The 24,632-nt window shown below is 43.3% G+C and overlaps 1 protein-coding gene across 1 annotated transcript; it reads right to left on the bottom strand.

Annotated features, from left to right (window-relative positions):
• Nucleotides 1-4,435: 4,435 nt before the first annotated feature.
• On the bottom strand, nucleotides 4,436-24,330 carry ATG3 (autophagy related 3). Its single transcript, XM_028726597.2, has 12 exons — nucleotides 24,103-24,330; nucleotides 21,248-21,289; nucleotides 18,043-18,092; nucleotides 17,054-17,124; nucleotides 15,997-16,104; nucleotides 15,859-15,908; nucleotides 13,169-13,247; nucleotides 10,969-11,003; nucleotides 10,175-10,339; nucleotides 8,553-8,680; nucleotides 5,898-5,966; nucleotides 4,436-4,676 (listed from the first exon to the last, which is right to left on the bottom strand). Exons 1-12 carry the CDS (start codon nucleotides 24,172-24,174, stop codon nucleotides 4,595-4,597), a joined length of 951 nt encoding a protein of 316 aa, XP_028582430.2. The 5' UTR covers nucleotides 24,175-24,330; the 3' UTR covers nucleotides 4,436-4,594.
• Between the last annotated feature and the right edge of the window lie 302 nt (nucleotides 24,331-24,632).

Below are 24,632 nucleotides of genomic sequence, written 5' to 3'. Positions count from 1 at the left end.
CCTCCACAAGCACCTTCTCCTCCAAGGAACAAATTGCAAGGAAGCAGATTCCACTCCACACGGAGGAGCATGTGGTTTATTTGTGCTGTTGCCCACTAGGGCAGGAGTATATTGGGGCAGTAGCAAGAGATTCAGGACATGATAGCAGGCTATCCAGTCATGTGGAGAACACCTTGGAAAGCTTTGGCCAATAGTAGCCCAAGGTTGGCCAATTTGAGGAGGAGGGAAGAGCACTACTTAAAACTGTGGTCTGAAGGTGAGAACACCATTTCACTACATAAATACTAGTTATTTCATTATTCTGTTTACTGTATTTTTCGCTCTATAAGACGCACTTTTCCCCCTCCAAAAATTAAGGGGAAATGTGTGTGCGTCCATGGCTCCATGGCTTCAGCGAAAGCAACGCGAAGCCTCCAGAGCGCAGCGGGACTGCTCCCGCTGCGCTCCGGAGGCTTCACATTGCTTTCGCTGAAGCCAGGAGAGATGGGATCAGTGCGCACCGATCCCTCTTGCTCTCCTGGTTTTGCTTCGCCGGAGAGGCGCTGCACAGCTTTCCCTCTCTGCGCAGTGCCCCTTCAGCCTCTAAAACCAGGTGTGCCTTATGGTCGGGTGCGTCCTATAGAGCGAAAAATACGGGATATCCTGCCTTTCTCCGGTGCAGGACCCAAGGCAGCTCACAACATAAATTAAAGCAGATAGAACTAAAAACTCACGATAAATATTTTCCAAAAAATGAATAAGTAAGACCCTGTCATAACAACCAGTTAGTAGTCAAATGCCTGCTAGAAGAGTAGGGGAATGTGGAACATGAGTATCTGACTCCTTCTTCAAAGAACTCAAGGCAACATGCCTGGTTGTTCCCTCATTTTCTCCTCACAACAAATCTATGGAGTAAACCAGGCTGAATTGATGGGCATAAGGTCATCCAACCCACAAGCTTCATGGCTAAGCAAGGTTTGAACTTGGGTCTCCCCAGGCCTAGTCTCCCACTCTAACCCTGTGGTAGCCAATATGGAACCCTCCAGATTTGGGAACTACAATTCCATTCTGCACCAGCCAGCACGGTCAGCAATGATGGGAGCTTTAAGCTGTAAACAGGCAGAGAACCTTCTCAGTAGTGGTGTCCTCCCTGTGGAATACCCTCCCATCAGATGTCTAGGAGATAAAGAACAACACTACTTGTAGAATACATCTGAAGAAGCAGGATGAGGGATGGAAGGGGCTCCCTTCCATTCCTCCTCCCGCTTCGCTGGGAAGCCAGCAGAACAAGAGGCGCTGCGCAGCTCTCGCTCTTGCTGTTCTGGCTTCAGCGATAGCTGCACAGCCTGCATTCGCTCCATAAGACGCACACACATTTCCCCTTACTTTTAAGGAGGAAAAAAGTGCATCTTATAGAGCAAAAAATACGGTATACTGTTTTGTAGGTAGAATAACACAACTTGAAAACTTGTCTTATCGGCTTGTATTCCGCCAGAACACCAACATCTAGTGTACTAAATGCGGTGATTTAAAACTCCTGCTGACTTGAGACATTGGGAGGCAAACATTGGGAAACTGGTATCAGTGGGACTTACTCCCACATAACGGTGTGTGGCTGTGGTGTTTTATCTAGGCAGCCATGGCTGCTCCGCATCTCAAGATCTTTTTGCACCAGGTCAGTGAGGACTTACTTTTTAAAATCCTCCTATATACACAGAACTCCCTCTGCGCCTTTTGGACTGTATCTGTAGGTTTCCCACTCTGTGTCAAATAACTGGGGTCAAATAAGTGTTGCTTACTTTTTATAATACATGGAAGATGGATATTCCTCTGGAGGTTCTGGACTCTCCTTCCTTGGAGGTTTCTAAGCAGAGGTTGGATGGTCAACTGTCATGGATGCTTTAGCTGAGTTTCCTACATTCCAGGGGATTGCACTAGAAAGACCATTGGGGTCCCTTCCAGCTCTATGATTCTATGTTTATTCTGCCTCAACAATATTTTATTATGTTTCTATCATTTTATGTAATTGTATTTTGTATAAATTATAAAAAAGGTTGGGAAACACTGATCCAGAGTATCAATTTTTAGAGACCTAAATTCTCAAGTGCCGTTGGAGCTAGCCTGGGCACATATTTGTGACAACAGGGCTTTTAACGTTGTAGCCAGAGTAAACATTACTAGATGAACCATCTTGTTCTTTTTTGCTCCGAGGTCAGCTTAAAAATGGAAGAGACAGCCATGCAATGCTTTTCTAATGGTGCCCAGAATATAAGTCCAGACCATGTATGCAGTGAGCACAGAAGTGTTATTTTATTTCTTCTCCCTAGTTCGCAAACAGAGGGAAGTTAATATTTACCAGCAGCAAACAATCAGGTCCTTTTGGGGGAATGCGCGTGGGAGACTGGGACTTGGCAGGTTGCCTCCAGAGGATTCTGAACTGGGGACAGCAAACCAATCACTGCTATCATTTTCTACATCACAGAAAAAGAAGCCATGTTTACCTCTGGGTTTTGCTATCGTTTTATAACTTCTGTATTACAATAATGAGCTTAGCGCCATAGGAACCTGTAAAATAGTTGTTTTTTCCTGAAGTGGGAGAGGCAATTAAAACACATGCTGAGATTTAAGAAAGCAGAGTTTTGGAAAACAAGCTGTTGCTAGAAAAGGGAAGGGGCATGTGATTTTACCTATTTAATAGCAGTATACTGAACAGTATGATGGTTGTGATCTGCAGATTTCATTGTTACCCCCACCCCATGTCCAGAACACAAAAGAGCCTGTCCAAATCTTTGGGTTGTGTAATATTTCCATTTGACTTGCAAAACGTTGCATTAAAAAATATGCATTTCCGTTCCCACTGTTATTGCTGTAAAAGAGATTATTAAAATGCTCAAAAACAGATTAGAAGCAGCTTGTAAGCATTTACAGTCTAAAGTGAGCACTGTTTAAGATACTTCGGGAAACATGAAGTTATCTGAAACATAAGTTGAACAGTGTTACGTTTTTTTGCAGCAGAAATTTAGTGGATGGAACATCAGATTTACCGTATTTTTCGCTCCATAAGACGCACCAGACCATAAGACGCACCTAGTTATTGGAGGAAAAGAAGGAAAAAAATATTCTGAATCCCAAAGGCCAGAACAGCAAGAGGGATAGCTGCGCAGCTCTCGCTCCCTTCCATTCCTCCTCCCGCTTCGCTGGGAAGCCAGCAGAACAAGAGGCGCTGCGCAGCTCTCGCTCTTGCTGTGCTGGCTTCAGCGATAGCTGCGCAGCCTGCATTTGCTCCATAAGAGGCACACACATTTCCCCTTACTTTTTAGGAGGGAAAAAGTGAGTCTTATAGAGCAAAAAATATGGTAAATCTTAAATTCACAACTCCTATGTAAAAATTTTGGCCATGATAGGGAAATGCATTTGCCAACATCCATAGAAGAATAGAATAGGTTCTAACTGAACTATATGTTGTAGTTTCCACACTCTATTTTTATGAATCTTATCATTTTTCTTCCATGGTATAAATGGAGCCAATAAGGTTCTCCCACCATCCCATCAGAAGGTATGCAAAAAGCCATATTATTTTCACTTATTGTGAACATTTTTTCGGTTGACGCAAGTTGACTGCTGGGTGGAAGACAGCTGCTTCCTATTCCCTCCAACTGCAACGATAGCAAGAAGAGGCCAATTTCCTTGAATCCTCCTTGACACTTCTGATCTCACTTCCTAGTTAAAAGAACACGCGGTGTAGAAAGTAGAGAAAAGGTATCTATATCTTTACTGCATAAGATGGCATTCATGTACAGGTGACATAAAAAGGGAAGGCAACCATGTCATTAAGAAGATTGGTGCAATGTAAGCTGAACCTACTGAAAACAAGGTTTGAGTACTATCTTTGCAGACAGAAATTTAGTATTCCAGATAGAAAAGCACATGCCAGGTAGAGTTCTGGATGCAACTTTCACTAGCTGCACATGCTTTTCTTCAGTACATTAGCATTAAACTGAAAAAAGTGATGCCACATCTTTTCCTAGTCTTCACACCCAGTTATGCTTTCATTCCCATCTGATGTTCAAAGGAGCATGAGAGGAGTTGGGTTTCTAGCGTCAAATAAGGACCTAGACTAATGTGCACTTGGAAAATCAGGTGTGCCTTAGATACATATTAAGATCTACCTAAGCGATTTGGTCAATTTACTCTGAAATGCCACTAGTCAGAAATCACACATTATTTTCCACTTCATGTCTTGCTACAATTTTACTTTAAAAATTTCTCAGAAATTTAATTAAAAACAAACATGAATTGGGATCTTGCTTTGAGCTTTTCCTTTCTTTCTTTTCCCCAGTCTTCGCAGTACTGTACATCAAAGAAAAAGAAAAACCCTCTATGTACCCACAGCACAGGAATGAAAAAAAAAGTGTTTTATTATTTATTTTTACACATAAAGGTCTTTATTAAAAAGTAAGGCTGGTAGTGGAATTTTATTTTGATGCATAAACTTGATAGAAGTGGTACATTACAGAAATTGTATACCATGGTGGATAAACAAGTCAGTCACAGGTATGGGTTATTCTTTTTAAAAATTAGAATCAATAATTAGCATAAACATTCTTTCCCCTAATTACATCGTAAAGTGCCTCGTGTAGTCATATTCTATTGTCGGAATGACTGCTTGTACAAATTTCAAAAAAATTAGAAGGTACCTGAATATTTAATTAAGGAAAATCAACCCAGTAGTTCCACAAGGAGAAGCAAGTTTTTAACCCTAAAGCAGCAAAGTAAAAACCACAAGTTGAAACAATTCAACCTTCCTCAATAGTCAAGCACCAATGGAAAAAGATAGATAAGGCTACCAGTCTAGTCTAGTGGAACAGTTTTAATGGCCAGAGAGTGCCTCCCACATGCATAAAGACGACTGAACAATTAGTTTTTATTATAGTTATTGCTGCCTATGCAAACTAGGCCCATTGGGAACAATGGACTTAAGTAATCTACTGGATCAGGTCAAGCATCTATCCAGTGGCCAAACAGGTGCCTATGGGAAGCCTGTATGCAGTATACAAGTACAGTGGTACCTCGGGTTAAGAACTTAATTTGTTCTGGAGGTCTGTTCTTAACCTGAAACTGTTCTTAACCTGAGGTACCACTTTAGTTAATGGGGCCTCCCGCTGCCGCACGATTTCTGTTCTCATCCTGAAGCAAAGTTCTTAACCCGAGGTACTATTTCTGGGTTAGCAGAGTCTGTAACCTGAAGCATCTGTAACCCAAGGTACCATTGTACAATGGTACTCTTCCCACTTGTGCTCACCAGTGACGAGTATTCAGAGACATACAAGCTCCAACCATTGTGGTAGAAAGTAGCCATTATAGCTAGTATTAATTGATCAGTTTTATCATTCATACTCTCTAACTTAGAGGGGTATCACCAATAACACTGCATTAAGGAAAATTACATTGGATGGTATCCAACAAGTACACTTCTGGAGGTGCAACAGAACTTCTCCTGCCTCTCCACACCCTATGCGCCCTCCCCAAATATGGGTGAACCCCCAAAACAGATTCAGGGGGAACACAGAAGAGAAGGGAGTAGGTAGAGATGTTCCACTGCACAGCCATACGTCCTTGCACTAATAGAACCACTTCCCTGGATACCACTCATGTTTGGCTTAGCCATGTGTGAACCACGGATTAATTATAAGAATACTTTCGATTCACATCACCTAGTGATAGTCACGCCCAAAGCGGCCCATTCTTATAAGGCAGTCACTCTGAGTGACTGAAATTTGAAGATGCGCTTGAGCAGGGGCTGGGAGGGGAAAGTGGGAGAACACATTCTGAATAATCAGTGCAGAGAAATCAGTGCAGAGCCCTTTTCTAAAAAACTAACACACACACCTATTTTTGGCAGTTGGATAAAAGGATACATATGAACTCCAAGTTCTCCCCCACCTTCTGCCACAGTTTCAATGATTTTCTTCATCACTTCCGCATGTCTGAAAGCAAATGGTGAATATCTTGAAATATACATATATTGCATTATTATATAATACAGCAAGTTATTTGATTACAATTTGTACGCAGGATAGTTCTTGGCGGCAGAAGCAAGCAATGAGAATTGAAAAATAAAGTTTAAATAGCTACTTCAAGCCATCTCTGGTTACTGCTTGGGCAACAGCAAGGCAGGTCTCCACTAGTATTCACTCTACTCCTATTTTATCATTGTTATTAGTGGGACTGGCAGAGATAATGTGGCAGCACGGGAGAACGGTATGCTAGCAAGGCTGGTATTACAACTTCCTCTCAATCCAATGCAGACTGAACAGGACCAGGGAGGTTATCGGGGATTGAATGGCTACTAGACACAGCTAATGGATAGGCCTTCTAACGTAGAGTTAACACATAGGCATCCAAAGCAGAAATCACTACATGGAGGTTGTATAGCATTTAACGGTTGCTTAAAACATTACTCAAACCAGTATTTCTTCCACCATCTATCGCAATCACCCTATTCAAGGACTTCGTTTCCAACAGAATCACAATAAGGAAACAACAGTGCTGCATCAACTAGGGTTGCAGCCTTTGCGATGAACCTCATTAAGCACTCAGAACGGTCCCAAGTGGTATTTTACAACCAATTCCCAGTAACTCTTTCCCATAACATACCCTCACGCAACTGCTGAAGCTGGAAAAGTAAAAGGAAGACAGTGAGGAGAGCAGGACAAGCAGCCCCACACCATCAGAGCCAATAACTACTGGAAGACTTTTCCAAAACAACATGCTGAAAACTTGGGAGGATGCCGATGCTGAACACAACTTTGCATGTTAATTAACTAATGAAATACTTCACAAAAGCTAAACAACATGGGTGGAAAACTGCTGTTTTTAAACAATTCAGAAAATGAAAATGAAAAATAAGGATTCAGCCAACAGCAGAAGAACTCAAGGGACACCAGATTTTACTTCAAGTTGCGGAAGTAAAAACTGTGCCAGTCTATTAACTGTCTTAGTGAGTTCATCGTGAATCCTACTAAGGAAATGATTGCCACATTTTTGAGAACAGATGTTGTGCAGCAGAATGGGCAAAATAAAGCTCAGCATAACACAATATTGGGAAACTCTGAGCAAACATTGGTTTCATATTATTCTTGCATTCTTACTGGGCTCCTGTTGCCCATTAACACCAGTGGCTTGTTATCAGGCTTAATACAGTAAGTCTGTTGTACATGATAGACTTGCTATTTTATGTGCATTTAATAATAAGGGAGATGAAAACCCTTAGCATGCTAATCTCAGGAGATACTGCTTTCAACTCCTTCAGTTCAACTTGGTCAAACACAGACCTTGAAGTGGCCAAAATGGCAAAACAGCTGGACAACAGAGTTTCGCACTACATTTCGACTTCCTTTTCCAGACTTAAGGGGTCCATACGTCACAGTACGGGAACATTAACAGCAATACAGCCCCCACTCCTATTTGCTGACAGAAAAGGACTTGAGCTACTTGCGCCCAATAAGAGTTTATTTTTAAAAATCAGTCATGCTGTTATTCCCAAAGATTTCCATTCAGCATTGTTCAGTCTCTTTTGCCAGAGATGCTAAACTGTCCTTTTGACTACAAAGTCAAAGGGACTTTGCCTGAGTAAGGGCAAAAGGTCTTCACCTGTTCTGGCAGAACACAGAACTGGACTTTTAAAATGAGTTTTAAAAGTTAGCATGCTCCTGTTATTAAGATGAAGGAGAATCCCAGAATCTACCCACCCTTTTAAACTGCAAAAACAAAATGATGGAAGTAAACAGCCTAAGCAGAACATTTAACTTCAACACCTTAAGCAGGTAACACTGTATTTCAAGAGTTCAACAAGAAGATTAGGGCTTTAGAGTGAAGACAAATGCATGTTCTGTCCATACAGCAAAGTGTGACGTCTTGTGTAAACAGACAGCCTGAAAATATATATTTTTTAATAAAACAAAGAAACCCAAGTAGCAGAGCCTGAGATTGCAGCTTGAAAGCATGACAACTGTTCTCATTTCCAGGATGATTGCCTGACACCTTCTGGAGAGTTTGAAAAGTGGAAACAAACCAGAAAATTTACTTTTAGTTGGCAAGACCCCCAGCAGTCTGACTTCACAGTCCAATGGGCAGAATCCAACAGCATCCACCCACTAGCAGGACACAATTGGCAGAACAGATTTCCTGTCTCCATGCAGCTCCCTAAAACACTCAAGATCTACTCCAGAGATTGGGGGAGCCTTTAAGAACACATGCAGGATGGGCTAGAGAGTTGCAGGGAAGGGAGAAAGAGAAGAAGAGGACTTCCCATTGCACGAGTGGAAGTCCGCTCAAATGACACTGTGCACTATGTAACAGACCCAGTGAATTAGAATGAGAGCAGTTTGAACTGAGTGCTGGGGGAAAGGGTTTCAGAGTTTAAAATCAATAAAGAATACAATAAAGAATAAAAAGATGCTAAAAAGTGGCCAGAATACAAAACACATTTCATCCACCAAAACTTTTTTCATGAATATTTTCATATGCTGTTAGTAAATTCATATGCTGTTAGAATGCAGACTGAAGCATACCTGCACGGATGAACTGAACACATTGGAGGTGGAGGAAGGTGGGGATGGTTTTCAATTGTCACAGTCTTTTTGACATGGTCTTGACTAATATCTTCATACATATAGTCTACAGTTAATGGCTGTCGTTGCTAAAGTGAGAGAGAGAAAGAGAAGTAAAGACAAATTGCATCGATTCTCTGTAATTAAACAAAGAATTTCAGCCATGCAAATAGTGTTTTATTCTGGATTGCTTTATTTGATGTTTTAGTGTGCTCTGGTTATCTCCCATTTGGACTACTCTGTGTGACGCTACCTTTGAAGGTGACTCAGAAACTATAACTAATCCAGAATGCAGCTGCCAGACTGGTGACTTGGAGTGGCCGCTGGGACCATGTAACACTGGTCTTAAAGGATCTACATTGGCTCCCCATATGTTTCTGAGCACAATTTAAAGTGCTGTTGCTGACCTTTAAAGCCCTAAACCACCTTGGCCCTGTATACCTGAAAGAGCATCTCCACCCCCATTTTTCAGCTTGACAGTGAGGTTCAGCTCCAAGGGCCTTCTGGTGCTTCCCTCACAGCAAGAAGTTACACTGAACCAGGCAGAGGGCCTTCTCAGTAGTGGTGCCTGCCCTGTGGAACGCCCTCCCATCAGATGCCAAGGAGAGAAATAATTATACAACTTGTAGAAGACATCTGAAGGCAACCCTGTATAAAGGTAAAGGGACCCCTGACCATTAGGTCCAGTCGCAGCCGATTCTGGGGTTGCGGCGCTCATCTCGCTTTATTGGCCGAGGGAGCCGGCATACAGCTTCCGAGTCATGTGGCCAGCATGACTAAGCTGCGAACCAGAGCAGCACACAGAAACACTGTTTATCTTCCCGCCGGAGCGGTACCTATTTATCTACTTGCACTTTGACGTGCTTTCGAACTGCTAGGTTGGCAGGAGCTGGGACCGAGCAACGGGAGCTCACCCTGTCACGGGGATTCGAACCGCCGACCTTCTGATCGGAAAGTCCTAGGCTCTGTGGTTTAACCCACAGTGCCACCCGCGTCCCTTTATAGGGAACCCTGTATAGGGAAGTTTTAATGTTTGGTGTTTTATTATCTTTTTATATCTGCTGGAAACAATCCAGAGTGGCAGGGGCAATCAAGTCAGATAGGCGGGTACAAATAATAAAATTATTATCATCATTAACTAATTTCATTCCCCCCATATAAAGTTAAGCAGTATAAAAATGAAATTAATAAGAACAACATAAAACAGAACTTGCTTTGCAAGCCTTGTACAGTAAGCCTGCAACTTAGGTGGGGGTTACATTCTGTGGATTGTGCCTACAGCCAAAATCACATATAGTCAAAGCCCACTGGAACTGCAAAAATAAAAAAATATGTATTTGGTCAACAGGGAGCTGAGTGCAAGAAACAAGTTCCGTTATTTTCTTGCTGACTTCCAGTGCGCACCACAAAAGTAAGCTTCATGCAAGAGCGACACCAAAGAAAGCTTGTTTACATTTGTTTGCAGAAGGCTGAATGATCTTTGACACAGTATGTCTGAGGCCGCCTTGCCATAACCTATTACCAATTTTATTGCACTACTGAGCTCTGAACAGATTCAAATAAGGAAAAAAAGAATGTTGTACCTCATCATAACCAAATAACCAGAGCCTTGGTGTTTGGTAGTATTTGTCATATGTGATGTAAAGGTCATACGTCCTGGTCTGTAGGATAGCTTCTTCTTCTCCTCCTCCTCCAACATCAGCTTTTGCCTTAGCAGCTTCCACTATTTTTCTTGTATCCAATGTTGCCTGCTCAAGATTTTAAGAAATAAATTGATAGCTTTAAAATGTCAGCTGTTGCCCACTCCCTACCAAATTCAATGACTACAGGCATTAAAGGTAAAGGTACCCCTGCCCGTACGGGCCAGTCTTGACAGACTCTAGGGTTGTGTGCTCATCTCACTGTATAGGCCGGGGGCCAGCGCTGTCCGCAGACACTTCCGGGTCACGTGGCCAGCGTGACAAGCTGCATCTGGCGAGCCAGCGCAGCACACAGAAACGCCATTTACCTTCCCCTAGTAAGCGGTCCCTATTTATCTACTTGCACCCGGGGGTGCTTTCGAACTGCTAGGTTGGCAGGCGCTGGGACAGAGCAGCGGGAGTGCACCCCGCCACGGGGATTCGAACCGCCGACCTGACGATCGGCAAGTCCTAGGCGCTGAGGTTTTACCCACAGCGTCACCCGCAGGTAAAGGGACCCCTGACCATTAGGTCCAGTTGTGACCGACTCTGGCAGGCATTAGGTGTTGGTATAAACTCTTTTCATTGAATTGGTGGTTAGTTTTTAATGAAAATATACATATGAAGTCCACATGCAGTTTTAAAAATAATATGCTACTGCACACATTGCTGCTGCCCAATGAACACAGTGCACTTACATCATCTGTCTCCAACAGCCCACTCTCTTCATAATCTGAAATGATATAAAAAGATCATGTTACTATTTACTACTTTTGTTAAATATTTGTGCATGCCCAGGGTGTTCAAGGAAGATGCAGATTAAGAATGAAGTTATCAAGTTTATGAAAATACACTTTGCAGTGTATGCTGTAACAAAGAATACATTCCTCAATATAAACATTAAATTATATTGAGGTGCACATAACCAGTTGTCACCCCACCCACGGGATAAGCTGCTGTGTTGTCACAGAATGCTCACAAACATTCTGTGTGCTAGGGTGGTAGGAAAAAGCAGGCAGGCTGAGGGCTGGGTAGAGTGCCCAAGAGGCAAGCAAAATCAGGGTGAAAGAAAAGGAGCAGTGTAGGTTAAGATAGAGGAGCCCAAGCAAACTATAGAGAGTTGAGAAAAGGAAAAGAAGGGAAAGTGTGGTTGAAAAACCACTCAAGGTTCAAGCAGCTTTATGGTATAGCTCCCCCTGTAAATATATTCTATGGTGGAATTTTACCATTTTTTTCTGTATGAAGATTATGAATTTGATTATATTTCCTAGCAGTTCACCTACATTTACTTCCTGAATTAGTTTTTATATTTAGGAGCATATACTTTTTTTATGCGTTCCAAAACTTAAAAGGGGCCAATTCTGTCCCCTTGGCATCTTTTTTCCATATTTGTTAATGACCACAGACAAGTGATTAGTAGAGATTAGGTGGAAACCAAGTTTGTGTGAGCAGATTTAAGCTCGAGGCACTTCACCCTCATCTTCATGTGCCCCCAAAATCTGCTCCAGGGGGCTCCCCAAATGGCATGCCATTTCTCTCTCTTAAGACTACAGTGTAATTGTCATTATTTTAATTTGCCTTGGTATCATCCTTTCTACTAGGTTGGCTTTCTTAGCTTCTTTTCACCTAATCTGTCCCTTGGGAGTATTGTGCCCTACTCATCAGAATGCCACTGAGTTGTCAGGCTAGTTGTGGATTACTGTATAGTAATTTAAGACTACATCTTTTAAGTTCCTCGTATTGATTCGTTAGACTACTGGTAGAGAAATTTAAAAATAAGAAGGTCTTATCAGTCTTTCACACTTGCACCCCACCTTTCCTCAAGACACTCAGGATGGCTAGTAGAATCATGACTATTTTGATGGAGCAAGACAAAAATAATCTTGGCTAGTTTTGTATCATTTACATTCCATCTTACATAACACAACGTAGAAACATAAATTTCTTCCATGTACTCTCAACTCCAGTGAGTGACTCCTTGAAAATATTACTTTTAAATTTATTGCTCCATGGAGGAAGTACTGTAACTCTTTCCTGCAAGGGGTTTCAAGAGGCATTCTAACTTCACCACAACCCTGTGATGAAGTAACAGAGCTTCACAACTGTGCAGGTATTTGAATTTGATTTCCTACATTTGAGTCCAATACTCTACTCCAGGGGTTGGCAACCTGCGGCCCATGGGGGTCATTTAAGCGGCCCACGAGCTGCCCCTGGTCTGAGCCGCCCGGCGAGTCCCCACGTGCTGTGCTAAACTGGCACAGTGCGGGGACTCACTTCCGCGGCGCCGGAAATTGTGTCTGCAAAGACGCCGGAAATTGCGGGTGCTCAGGCGCAGGAAATTGCGGGTGTGCGCGCTCACGCACAATCCACCCCACAGAGGGATCTCTGCTGAAGTGAACTGGCCCAGGCGAGGTAAATCTTGCCGACCTCTGCTCTAGTCTTTACACCTCACTGGAAGTGATGAGTAACTCCCAATTAAACCTCTTGCCTCAGAATTAAATCTATACAGATGAATCCAATTAAAAATTCATCTAACCTCCTTCTCATCTAAGATCTCCATTAAGAAAGTTTCCCCAGTACTTTCTCCTTTCTCAACTGTGTTCCAATGTTTATAAAAATCTTCCTAGCTTATATTTCTGGAGTCACAGTTTGAATTCATTGCTTCTTGTCCACAAGAGCAACAACCAATTCCCCTCCACCTCAAGGGACTGTTTCATGAATTTAAATAACTGCAGTGAAGTTTGCAACGCTATGCAGGAAGGAATCTTCTGCAGAAAGAATTCTGTGAACAAAATGGACTCAAAAGTGCAATGATGGCAACATTATTGTTTTGCTTCTGCTTCATATCTAACAACAACATGATCTAGTGAAGCATTCCTTCAAGTGAGTGGCCATTACCTTCCATATCAGCTGCCTCTCCCTCATCATCATCTTCATCATCACACGACCCTGAGCGCTCTGGTAACTTTGTATTGTCCTTTGAAGACAAGAAAAAGCAATGTACTGTTTCAGTGTTCCTGACTAGAGCATCCATGCATCAAACTTAAGAGATCACTCAGCAATTCCATGAATGGGGAGACTGAATCACTCTATCAACTTGCAAACTGGCCACTCGCTGTGGTACCAAAACACAAGGACCAAAAACGTACCAATAAATGTGTCAATAAAGCTTGTTTCTTGATCATCATGAAGGTACAGTGGTGCCTCGCAAGACGAAATTAATTCGTTCCGCAAGTTTTTTCTTCTTGCGAGTTTTTCGTCTTGCGATGCACGGTTTCCCATAGGAATGCATTGAAAATCAATTAATGCGTTCCTAGGGAAACTGACTTCAGACCAGGTCCAGGGACAGTCTGTCCCCCGACCTCTTCAGAAGGCTGGGGGGGGGGGGACAAGGGCTTTTCTTCCCACCCCCAGCATTTTAAAAAACCCCGGGACAGCGGAGGGCTTCTCCGCTGTCCGGGGCAATCTTAAAATGCTGGCGGGCGGCATTTTAAAATCGCCCGGGACAGCGGAGGACTTCTCCGCTGTCCGGGGCGATTTAAAAGCCCCAGGGAAGGCAGGCAGGGGGGACAAAGACTTTTGCCCCCCGCCAGCCTTCAGAAGAGGTCCTGGACCTCTTCTGAAGGCTGGCGGGGGGCGAAAGTCTTTGCTCCCCCCCGCCTGCCTTCAAAAGCTGTCCGGCCAAGGCTTCGCGGACCTCTCCGCAAGCAGCGGCAGCGCTGCCGCTGCTTGCGGAGAGTTGCCGGCATGCCGAAGCCTGCGCGCGCTGAGAGGTTCCCGCCCCGCCGCCCGGCATCGGGGCATCGTCCCGATGCCGGGCGGGGGGGGGGGTGAGAGGTTCCCGCCCCGCCGCCCAGCATCGGGGCATCGTCCCGATGCCGGGCGGGGGGGGGTGAGAGGTTCCCGCCCCGCCGCCCGGCATCGGGGCATCGTCCCGATGCCGGGCGGGGGGGGGGTGAGAGGTTCCCGCCCCGCCGCCCGGCATCGGGGCATCGTCCCGATGCCGGGCGGAGGGGGGAGAGGTTCCCGCCCCTCCGCCAGGCTTCGGAGGAGGTCCGAGGACAGCGGGGAAGACGCGCTGCGCTTCCCCGCTGTCCCGGAGATTTCCCTATGGGCTTTCGTCTTTCGAAGCAAGCCCATAGGGAAATTCGTTTTGCGAAGCGCCTCCAAAACGGAAAACCCTTTCGTCTAGCGGGTTTTCCATCTTGCGAGGCGTTCGTCTTGCGAGGTACCACTGTATATGAAAATATTGTATGGCAGTAAAACCCTGCTCTAAATGAAATCCGATGCAATGAGTTATAGCTAGTTTTTCAATTCAAATTCAAATTGTACAGCCCTCTCAAAGCATGCCGTATCTTTTAAAAAGTGGTGACCTCACATTCCTATGCTGCATCAGAGACTGCACACCCTGGCTGGGATAAAACTGAAGACAGCAACCACAAAGCATGCAAACTTTACCACTCTCGAATACATTTTCTCTTTTGGGAAAATTAGAAATGTTTTGCGTAAGAATGAAGTACTTTTGCCAAGCATAAGCATAACTCAGTCCAGCCATTTCTAGATAAGATAGGACAAGGGTAAACCTACCCATTCCCTCACCTGGGCAGTCTACATCAAGGATGGGAAACCTGGGGACTCTATTCCCACCAGCCCCAGCCAGCACAGCCCATGGTCAGGGATAAGGGCAGCTGCAGGCCAGCAACTTGTGTCCATATGCCTCCTTCATGATATATCCAGAGAGTGACAACGTGAGAACAGGCCTTTTCTGTGGTGGCTCCCCGTTTGTGAAATGCCTTCCCCAGGGAGGCTTGCCTGGAGTCTTCATTACATATCTTTTGGTGTCAGGTGAAAATATTCCTCTCCTCTTCTCCCAGGCCAATCTATGGCCTTTTAAACTGAAGGAGGGAAGGTTTGTCGCTTTTGTCTTTTACTATGCTATGTATGTTTGTTTGTGCCCTTATATTGTAAACCACCCTGTGATTCTCAGACGAAGGGTGGTATAGAAATTTAATAAATAAATAAAAACACTTGGACAGCCACAGGAGTCCCATCCCTGCTCTAGGTAACCAGCAGTTTGGGGGCTGCAATGTAACCACAAATTAGCTGCTCTCCTATCTAAACCAGCCGCCAAAACAAAAGGACAAAAATGTGCTTTAAATCTCTGCACTGCTCTGGCTGGCTACCTTCACATTAGCCAACATGGCTCTGTTACCTGTGGGCTTCAAAAACTTTCCTGAATTTGTTTTCACAAATATGCTTGCATATTCTACAGAAGAGTGCCTCCCTCAATCCAGAGGTATGCAGTGTGATTCATATTAGGCATCTAACCTACTGTTCCAATCCACTGGAGACATAAAAGGAAAAATATTTTTTCTTCGGGTAAAGCAGTTATGCCAGCAAGCATACCAAGTTGTTAGGTTTACTCAGTGCTATTTTTCTAGAAAAAGAGGTGCCGGAACTCACCTTGTTCTCTTAGAATGGCAATGGTGCCCATTGACAGGTGCCAGAACTGGGTTCCGGAAAGTTCCGGCTGAAAAAAACTTTGTATTACCCATCAGCATATTAGCCACAGATTCACAACTTAATACCTTGCTCTCCAGTGTGATCTCCTTAATGGATTCTGTCACTCCTGTAACGCCTGTAGAGAGCACAGATATAGTCAGAACTAGGGAGTACACGAGAATAGAGGCCGCAAGCTGGGCATTTACAAGTTTAATATACAATACCTGCATTGTGATATGTGTCCACCCATCCTCCATCCCCATCATCTTCTTCTATAATGGCTTCCAGTTCATCCGAATACTCCATCTGTTTACATCGCTTATAGCATGGCACTACAAAAAACAACAAACACTCTTCATTCACAAAATCAGCTGGAGATAAATTATCCCAGGGTTTCCAGAACTGGAGGTTGATGTATACACTTCACAAATCTCAGCACACATTTTTGGAGCATGGGTTTAGTCTTAAGCGAAGCTTACTGCTCTGGGGAATCCAAATGTGTCCAGGCACAAAAAGGACACTAACTTAGCTAGGAGCTAAAATACACTGAAAGCATTTAGCAAGCAGTGCAGATGTCAATTGAAACTTATATGCACTAAGGGCAAGTGCCTTCCTGAATGTTATTGAAGCATTTGATTCAGCATCACATAGAGGAACTGCTGCTTAAAAGCAGAAGACCTAAGGATCAGCATATGTATTGTAAGGTGGGTAAAACCCTATTATACTGTTTCCTAAGTATGACATAATCATAAAGAACTGGTATAGTATTTGAATGTTCTCTCAGTTTTGCATAAAGTACATGTTTATCAGTTTTATTCAATTTTGTTGTTTTGGATCAAGACAGAAGCAGATATTGAAAGAATTGCTCAGGCCTCTAGTCTAACCTGCTGCTGTGGGATAAGAACACCTGCCTGCCCTATGTCCCTCACCAATCGAGTCACCCAAGCCAGCCTACCCCATAGTGGTGCCCTCCTGATGGTCAGGGATGATGGAGCTGTAGTCCAACACATCTGAACTACATTATGCATTGCATAAAGATATTTACAGAACAGCACCAAATTACTCATACAAGTAATCCATACCACAAGCACAGTTTGCTTACCCATGTCATGCACATAAAGAAGCTAAGGATCTCAAAAGTTCACATAGCGACTCTCAAGATATAAAACTGGGCACGCCTATCAAAGTTGGTTCAACAGCAAGTATGAAAGTAAAGATACATCTGCAGGGCTGTGGCTGGTGCATATTCAGTCACAACCACAGCACTAGTGCCAAACTTACCATTTTTAGTGACCAAGAATTGTTTGTCTGTTGGGAGATATGCCTTGACCTTTAATTCTTCTCCTGTAGCCCTTAAAAATATGAAGTAAGGCTGTGAAAAGCTGCAGACATTCAGAGACCAATTCTGGCTCTTATGCAACAGAATCATGTTTCTGCTAAAGCAGAAAAAAAACACTCTGACCAGTTTCAAAGATTATTTGCCCTGTGGCACAGAAAGGGGGGGGGGGGAGGGAGAAGGAAGAAAAGAGAAAACTACCCAAGTAGTTTTCCCCCTTTGGAAGACAGACCTAGTTGTCTAGTGCATGGAATCCCAGTCTGCATTTCCACTTCTGTTAAATGATAAGAGCATTCCCAGAATTGCATTTCTTCTGCTTTCTCTTTTACAACATGCAATGCATCAAGCTTATTGTATCTGTTGCAGGAAGGAGACAAGGGGCTTCTGTGAGCTCAAACCAAAAGAACTGCTCAAAGCCTGTTACAGGTTGTAGACAGATAGGCAGTTTTCAATCCTACCATTGTTCTAATCCTAAAAAACACCTTTAGACTGTGGCTAATGCAAAATGTTTCACTAACTCTACATAAAAACCCTCTTTTGGTATATTAAATATTTGTCTTTGTATCCTGATAAATCTTAAAAGCTAAATTGAAAATGAAGTCAGTACAAGCTCACAAAAAAATACAACACATATCTTGAGCAATTTCAAGTGTCCGTGTTTTATGTTCAGAAGTCAAAGGAATTCAGAGCAGATACACTCAAATAATGGTGTACAACTGAGAAGTAAATCCACATATGATCAAGTCCATTCTGCAACACCCTCTCAAAAAAAGTGGGTGGGGTGGGGGAAAGAATTATACAAATTAGGCGTCTTTGTATAGTTTCTCTCTCGCACGCAGTGGGAAATACGTGCACATTCACAATCACCAGGCAGTGAATGTGCTACCCATCCCTATGTATTCTTTTGAGGTGGTTTCTGTAGAATCTTACTTACCATTGCCAAGTAGGACAGTGGTGAACTAAATGGTCTCCTGCTGCCACAAACTGCCAAACACAAAACAGAAGAAGGCTGAAAAATATCTGATATATACAGAGTTTCACCAGCCTCAGTAGCCTTAACATCGTGACTTATAGCTGTACAGAGTAAGTGTGAGATCAAATCCTACTGATACCAGCTCAGTCATTTGGCTTTCCCAATTCAGAGACAATTGCTCCTTGAACAATTTCTGCAGATGCATATACAAGAAAATATTTTGTCTGAATGGGACTGTCACGCAATTAACTTGCAAACTGGAATGGGATTCCTGGATAGATTGTTAATGGGATGATCCACAAGCCAAGTGCAACAGCTGGCATTTACACACTAAATATTTTAAAGGCACATAGCTACAAGACATGCTCCAAAAATATAGTGATGAAAGCCGAAAAGAACCATGCACTAAATAATCACCATCACAAATAGTCACATCTAAGCAAGGTTCTTTCTTCTCTCTCGAGACAGAATGACAGAAAAACCATCTTTAATATATTAAATATTTATTGCAGTGTCAACTTCTTGGGACAGTGAGCAACAGCCACTTATATCTGCACTAAATAAACAACTACTAGGAAAATCTAGTGGACTGTCAGAACAGAGGAGAAGTAGAAATGCTTAGCTAACCACAATAGTTAACTGATCCATCTCCAAACAAGTCTTCAGGTTGTATCTCAAGTAGTGCAGGACTTTCCCTTCCCTTCCTCCCCTACATGCTCCCCAAATCTGTTTTGGGGAATCATTCAACACTTTGGAGCAGATTCTGAGGGTGTGTGGATGGCAGTGGAGGAGTGGGAAGTTCCACTGCACAAGCAGAAGTCTGCTGTGCTAACAGAACACCAGCACTCAATATAACCCTATATCTTTACATCTTGCTGAAATAACAAGATGGGGAGGGGAGTATTTTGTTACTGTTAGGATGTGCTTTCCGTTATGCACACTGTGTGTTAAGTTCAAAGCAGCGAAGGTCCAGTCTAAAAATCAGGCAAGCAGAGGGAGCTAAATTATTATATTGATGCAAGTTTGCTGGTTAGCCCAGCATGGAACGTAAGTATTCAGTGGCTTCATATAATAACTTGAAGACAGATTAAAAAGAACCCATAAGCACTGCCATCAAAGATTAAATTCTTATCAGTGAATCCCTCTGCAGTAAAAATCTGCCACTCCATCGACATTTAGGAATTAAGGTCAAAAAATCTAGCCTTAATTGCTAGCATTCAATTTTTAGAAGTTGTTTTTTTTTTGCTGAACAAGTTTGTATTTCGGGTGGCAGAAAAAGGTTTGCAAGATCTCCCATAAGCTTCAGGTACTGGTGTTCCTTTGATAAGAATTGTAATACAGTAGAAACAAATATTATGCCAAAACTGGACGAATCAGTTTCCTTTTTAAAAAGGGGAAAGAAAACAGGGAAGGCCTCTTAAATTCAGTGCAAACTTCTGTAATCCTGCTATTTGTAACATCATTGGAAATGTTCTAGATCACAGTCATGAGCAATTACTTTCTTCTGCATTTGCAACTGACCATGCTTTAGTAAAAAAAACATGAGTTCTGCCTCATCCATTTTGTGGTATGTGAAGGCAGGGGCCAAAAACAGACACGTGAATCTTGGGCATGCCTATTTCCTTTCTATAAAAATTCTTAACCCTACCTCTTGTGTCTTCTCCTTCTTTCACATGCTACACGAATCTTACACACTTACTTTGCAAGCACCTTTCAAATAAGTAGTGTCCCAAGGTGAAATATTAAGACCTAGATCGCGTAATCTGAAGTCTGTTTGATAATTCACTTCTGGGCCCAATTTAAGATTCTGATATTGAGCTTTAAAGCCGTAAACTGTTTGGGACCAGATTACAGTGATGCCTTGGTTCTCGAATTTAATCCGTTCCGGGAGTCCGTTCCACTCCCGAAATGGTTCGAAAACCAAGACACGGCTTCCGATTGGCTGCAGGAGCTTCCTGCACTCAATCAGAAGCCGCATCGGATGTTCCGCTTCTGAAAAACGTTCGCAAACCGGAATGCTCACTTCTGGGTTTGCGGTGTCCAGGAGCTGATTTGTTTGGAAGCCAAGCCGTTCAACTACCAAGGTACCACTGTATTTGGAAGTACTGTTTGCCATAAGATCAGATACAAGTACATATTTGCAGGGCGCCCATTATAAATATATTAGATTGGTGGGTACAATAGATAGAGCCTTTTCAGGTCCCACGTCTTAGAACTCCCTCCTAAGAAGTTTCATTTTGCTCCTTACCCATTTGCTTTTAGACAACTCTGATAGACATTTTAATCTCAATCTGTCTTTAAGTAAAATAGTGTGTGGACTGGATTTTCAATGGTAAAGCTGTTTTGTGATAGTAATAGTTTGGGATCTCTTTATGCTACTGATTTTAGTTTAATTTTTGACGCTACTGGAATTAAAGTGTTTTTAGGATCTTGATTGTAAACTGCTTGTGAAAATGTTTGGTTTCAAAAGCAGCATATAAATCTTTAAATAAAATAACAGCACGACCCAAATTGAAAGGTACATGCAGGTATTTAGACACAGTCCACAGCTAGACTAGTGAGGGGGACACAATGTCCCTCATTTACAAGGAAAGCTGCATAGACAAGAGCACCAATATACTGAGAAAACTCTAGAACATAGTAGAAGAACGCCAAGGAAAATACTGATTGAAATAGATGCTAAACAAGTACTTGAAAATATTATTGTGTTTGTTGTTGCAGACCTCCCAGGAAGAGGAAGCAGTTACAAATTTTGTAATATTTCCACATTTCCTCTTAAAATCATTTTTGAACAGCTGATGCACTAATTTAAGAAGTGTACAAATCTCAGCTTTTTGCCTGTAGCATCCCTCAAAGCAGCTTACAAATACCGTCCATTTTAGAATAGCTAGAAAAGGGATCTGTTTTGCAGCCCAACCCGATGCATTTTTACAGAGGAAAATCCAGTTGTGTGCATGTACAATTTCAGCTGTAGTGGGTGCAGAGATCTGGTTGGTATGTTCACAATTGTGAATGACTTTTCCAAGAAAATATGGACTAAATACTGGCATTTTGTCACAATTGTAGTTCGCATTAAGAGGAACTAGAAAACTCTGCAACAGGAACTTCTTGTTTTACTACTTTCAAAAAGTTACTTTGAAAAACAAGCCGACAAGTGTATACATACCTCTTCGGGAGTGATAACTCCAGTTTCTTTAAACTTTGATTCCTACAGTCAAAATAGAGAAGAAAAATAAAAAGATGACTTTTTAGATTTGAAAGTAAAGGTCTCAGGATAAAGACAAACTATACTGCCAGGCAAGTCAATATTACTAAGCTTCTAATCTACCTCATAAAATGATGATAGTGTTATATATCCTTGTGTATACTACCCTGAGATCCTTAAAGGCAAGACATAATGGGCAGTATTCAACTAAACACCAACTTTTAGCTATACAATGTAACTTCCCCATCCTCCCCTCTCCTCTTCCCATGTGCCCTCCATGCACCACCTAAATCTGCCCTAGAGTTCCCCCAGCCTCTGGAGCAGATTTAGGGGCTCATGGGGAGTGAGGAGGGAGTGGTACATTGCACAGCTAAAAGTCACTGCACTAGGATAACTGTTTAATTGAGTACTGCCCCAAATTAACAAAACATACACTGACAAGTTTTGCAGTCTGGTTGGGAAACATGCCCAGAATTGGGGTGGGGTGGGGAAAATCAAAGACTACTGTAGAATGAGAAATTCACTAAAAACTTTGCTCTGCTATATAACTACAAACTTTGACCAGGGTCATTTCTTATACCTCTTGCTTTCCATTCACATTTTAAATCCCTCTATCATCTGCAGCAAGCATAAAATTTGGCCCATATTTAAGAATACAATCAGGAAACACACAAATACAAAATTTTGGGATTTTTCTATCTTCATTTTTAGGACATCCTAAAGTGGAAATTCAGATGAAGCCATGGGACCTTTTAGATGAGCAAAAAAAGGATGGATTCTGTAATACGTAGCTCAAGGGTGCCAGAGTTATTTCCATTTCTGCTCATGAAGACAAATTTTGAGTTAGGATACTTAAACTTATGTTCCTAAAAGTGGTCTAGCATATTTCTTATATACATATATTTTTAGTCTTAAAACACACATACTGCACATGTTTGTAAATTTTGTAGAGTTGTAAACAAGCTACTGTTGTATATTTTGAAACAGATCTAGGTATACTGATTTAAGTACTTACAGAATATGTTTACATATTGTTTGAGCTCCAACAGTATCAGCTCTCACTTAGTGGCAATAAGCATCTACGTTTAAAAATATTTTTTGTCATGCTTTTATGGGAGGGGTACAGTCTCAAGCCGTGGAGCATAGGAGCACAGCAAACATTAAATGGAGGTTTATACCCTCCCACCCCAGCTGTGAACACAAAACTGCCCCCCAACATGGCTACAAATGTTCCTAAAAAAAGTTCCCATTGGTGCCAAGAGTCTTTACTGCTCCTTTTTGCCATTGAGGAAGGGTGTCCATTCTGGGAGCAGAGTCACAGCAAAGAAGGGAAGGGATAAATTCCATTCTCCATCTGCTGTGCTTCCAATAACAGTTGTGTGAGCATCTATGATTAAGTAAAGAATACAGTGGTACCTTGGGATGCGAACAGGATCCATTCCGGAGCCCCGTTCACATCCTGAAGCGAATGCAACCCACATCCGTGCGTTGCCGCTTCCGCACATGACGTCATTTTGACTATCTGCGCGTGCGCGCGCAGCGAAACCCAGAAGTAACGTGCTCCGTTACTTCCGGGTCGCCGCGGAGCACAACCCAAAAATACTTAACTTGAAGCAAATTTATCCCAAGGTATGACTGTAAACAGAAGCATAGCTGCTTGTAATGCATTCAATGTAACATGCAGTTTGAACTTTACATATTTTCCGCTTTTAATTTGCTTGGTTCTACATTATCACAAACTCCCATCTGTCATCTGTTTAAAGAAGAACTGTTAAAAAATGACAATCATTCAGAGAGCTGTGGGGATTGAGTCCACATCTGCTTTTAAAAATGCCAACTATGGGCAGAGCCATTCATAAAAGTTACAACTTCTAGGCTCCAGATACACACACCACCTGGATTTTTTCCATTCTTTCTCTGGCTCCTGAATAAATTATGCTTATTCTACTGTTTTCTCCAAGGGCAGTGTCTCTTCTAAACGAGATATAAGTATCCTTCCTTCTCCATGCATCAATGCAACACAGCAGCACCACTTATCCAAAGAAGCTGTCATAATAGTGTTCTGTAAGAGCAGGGGAACATGCATTCTTTATGGCTCTGGAGTGCATTTATTCCTCAGAAACCTGAAGCAGTAACGAAAGACCTTTGTACTTAGCAAACATATTTCAGTTTGTGCTGCACCAGTTCTTTTGCAGGATACCTGTTCACAGGCCAGCGAAACACATCAAAACACATAACCCGTTACCCATTGCACAGAAAATGTGCACTGTAAGCACACTGTTACCACATGACATACAGAACAAGGCCGCGCCACCTTCAGAGAGGAGGACAGGCCACCTTTGACAGCTCCTGCAGGGTAAACATACAACCTGCACGGTTTTATGGGTCACATAAAGGGCCATTCCTCCTAAGAGGGGGATATAACAGAGGAGGGTGCCTGCTTCCACTGTAGCCATTTTCCAGGGAGAGAAGAAAAAAAACAGTGGTGAGGGGAAACAGAAAAGGGTGCCTTGGCACTGCCGATTTGTTGTCGGCGTTTTGGCACAAAGCTTTCAGGGGCTCCTTTTAGTTACAAGGTAAAACTATAAATAAATAAAACGCGCGAGTCTTCAGGGTTGCACAAGGCTCTTGGTTGCCTATTTGAGGGCTGCTTCTGGGTTTCTCACCGACAGAAATGCTATTTTGGCGAGGGTGGGCGGAGAAAAAGCGGGGTCCCCCCCCCATGGGAACGACATGACAACGGGGACCCCCCCCCGCCCTTCCCTCCGGCTGCTGCCCCGCGCACTCCATTCCGGGGGCTGAGGGAGGGGCCTCACCTTCAGCACAGGAGTCAGGTACTCGGCCACCTCCAGCGCCTTCCCCTTCACCGTGTTAATGACGCTCTGCATCCTGCCGGTGCTGCGGGCGGGGCCAGGTGGGCGCCTCTCGCCGCCGCCGCCGGCCACCGAACCGCAAAGCCAGCCCAACTGCTCGCCCCGCTTCCTGCCTCCCTTCCGGGCGATCGCCGCCACCCAGGACTCCGCCCCCTCCCCTCCGGTGCCTCCAATGAGGGTCGGAGGAGGGAATCACGTGAGGGGGGCCCCTGGACGCGGGATTCGCTCAACACACTCCCTCCTCCGTCCTGTTCTGAGGCAGACGCAGAGTCCCGCGCCCTGAAAGGTATCTCTTGCGCCTGCGCGAAGAAGGGGCGGGGAAGAAAAAGGCTCCCGGCTGCGGACGGAGATAGTTGCCCGTAGAGATAGGAAACAAAGAGTCGCACGACTTTATTTCTTCCCCTAGTCAGGTCACACACGTCGGTAGCACCTCAATCCTTATTGGCGCTCCCGGTCCCAATGCATACAGCAGC

This window comes from Podarcis muralis, chromosome 4 (assembly GCF_964188315.1).
Source record: "Podarcis muralis chromosome 4, rPodMur119.hap1.1, whole genome shotgun sequence".
NCBI lineage: Eukaryota > Metazoa > Chordata > Lepidosauria > Squamata > Lacertidae > Podarcis > Podarcis muralis.
The sequence above is the reverse complement of the archived record's forward strand: the minus strand, read 5'-3'. Positions and strand labels throughout refer to the sequence as shown.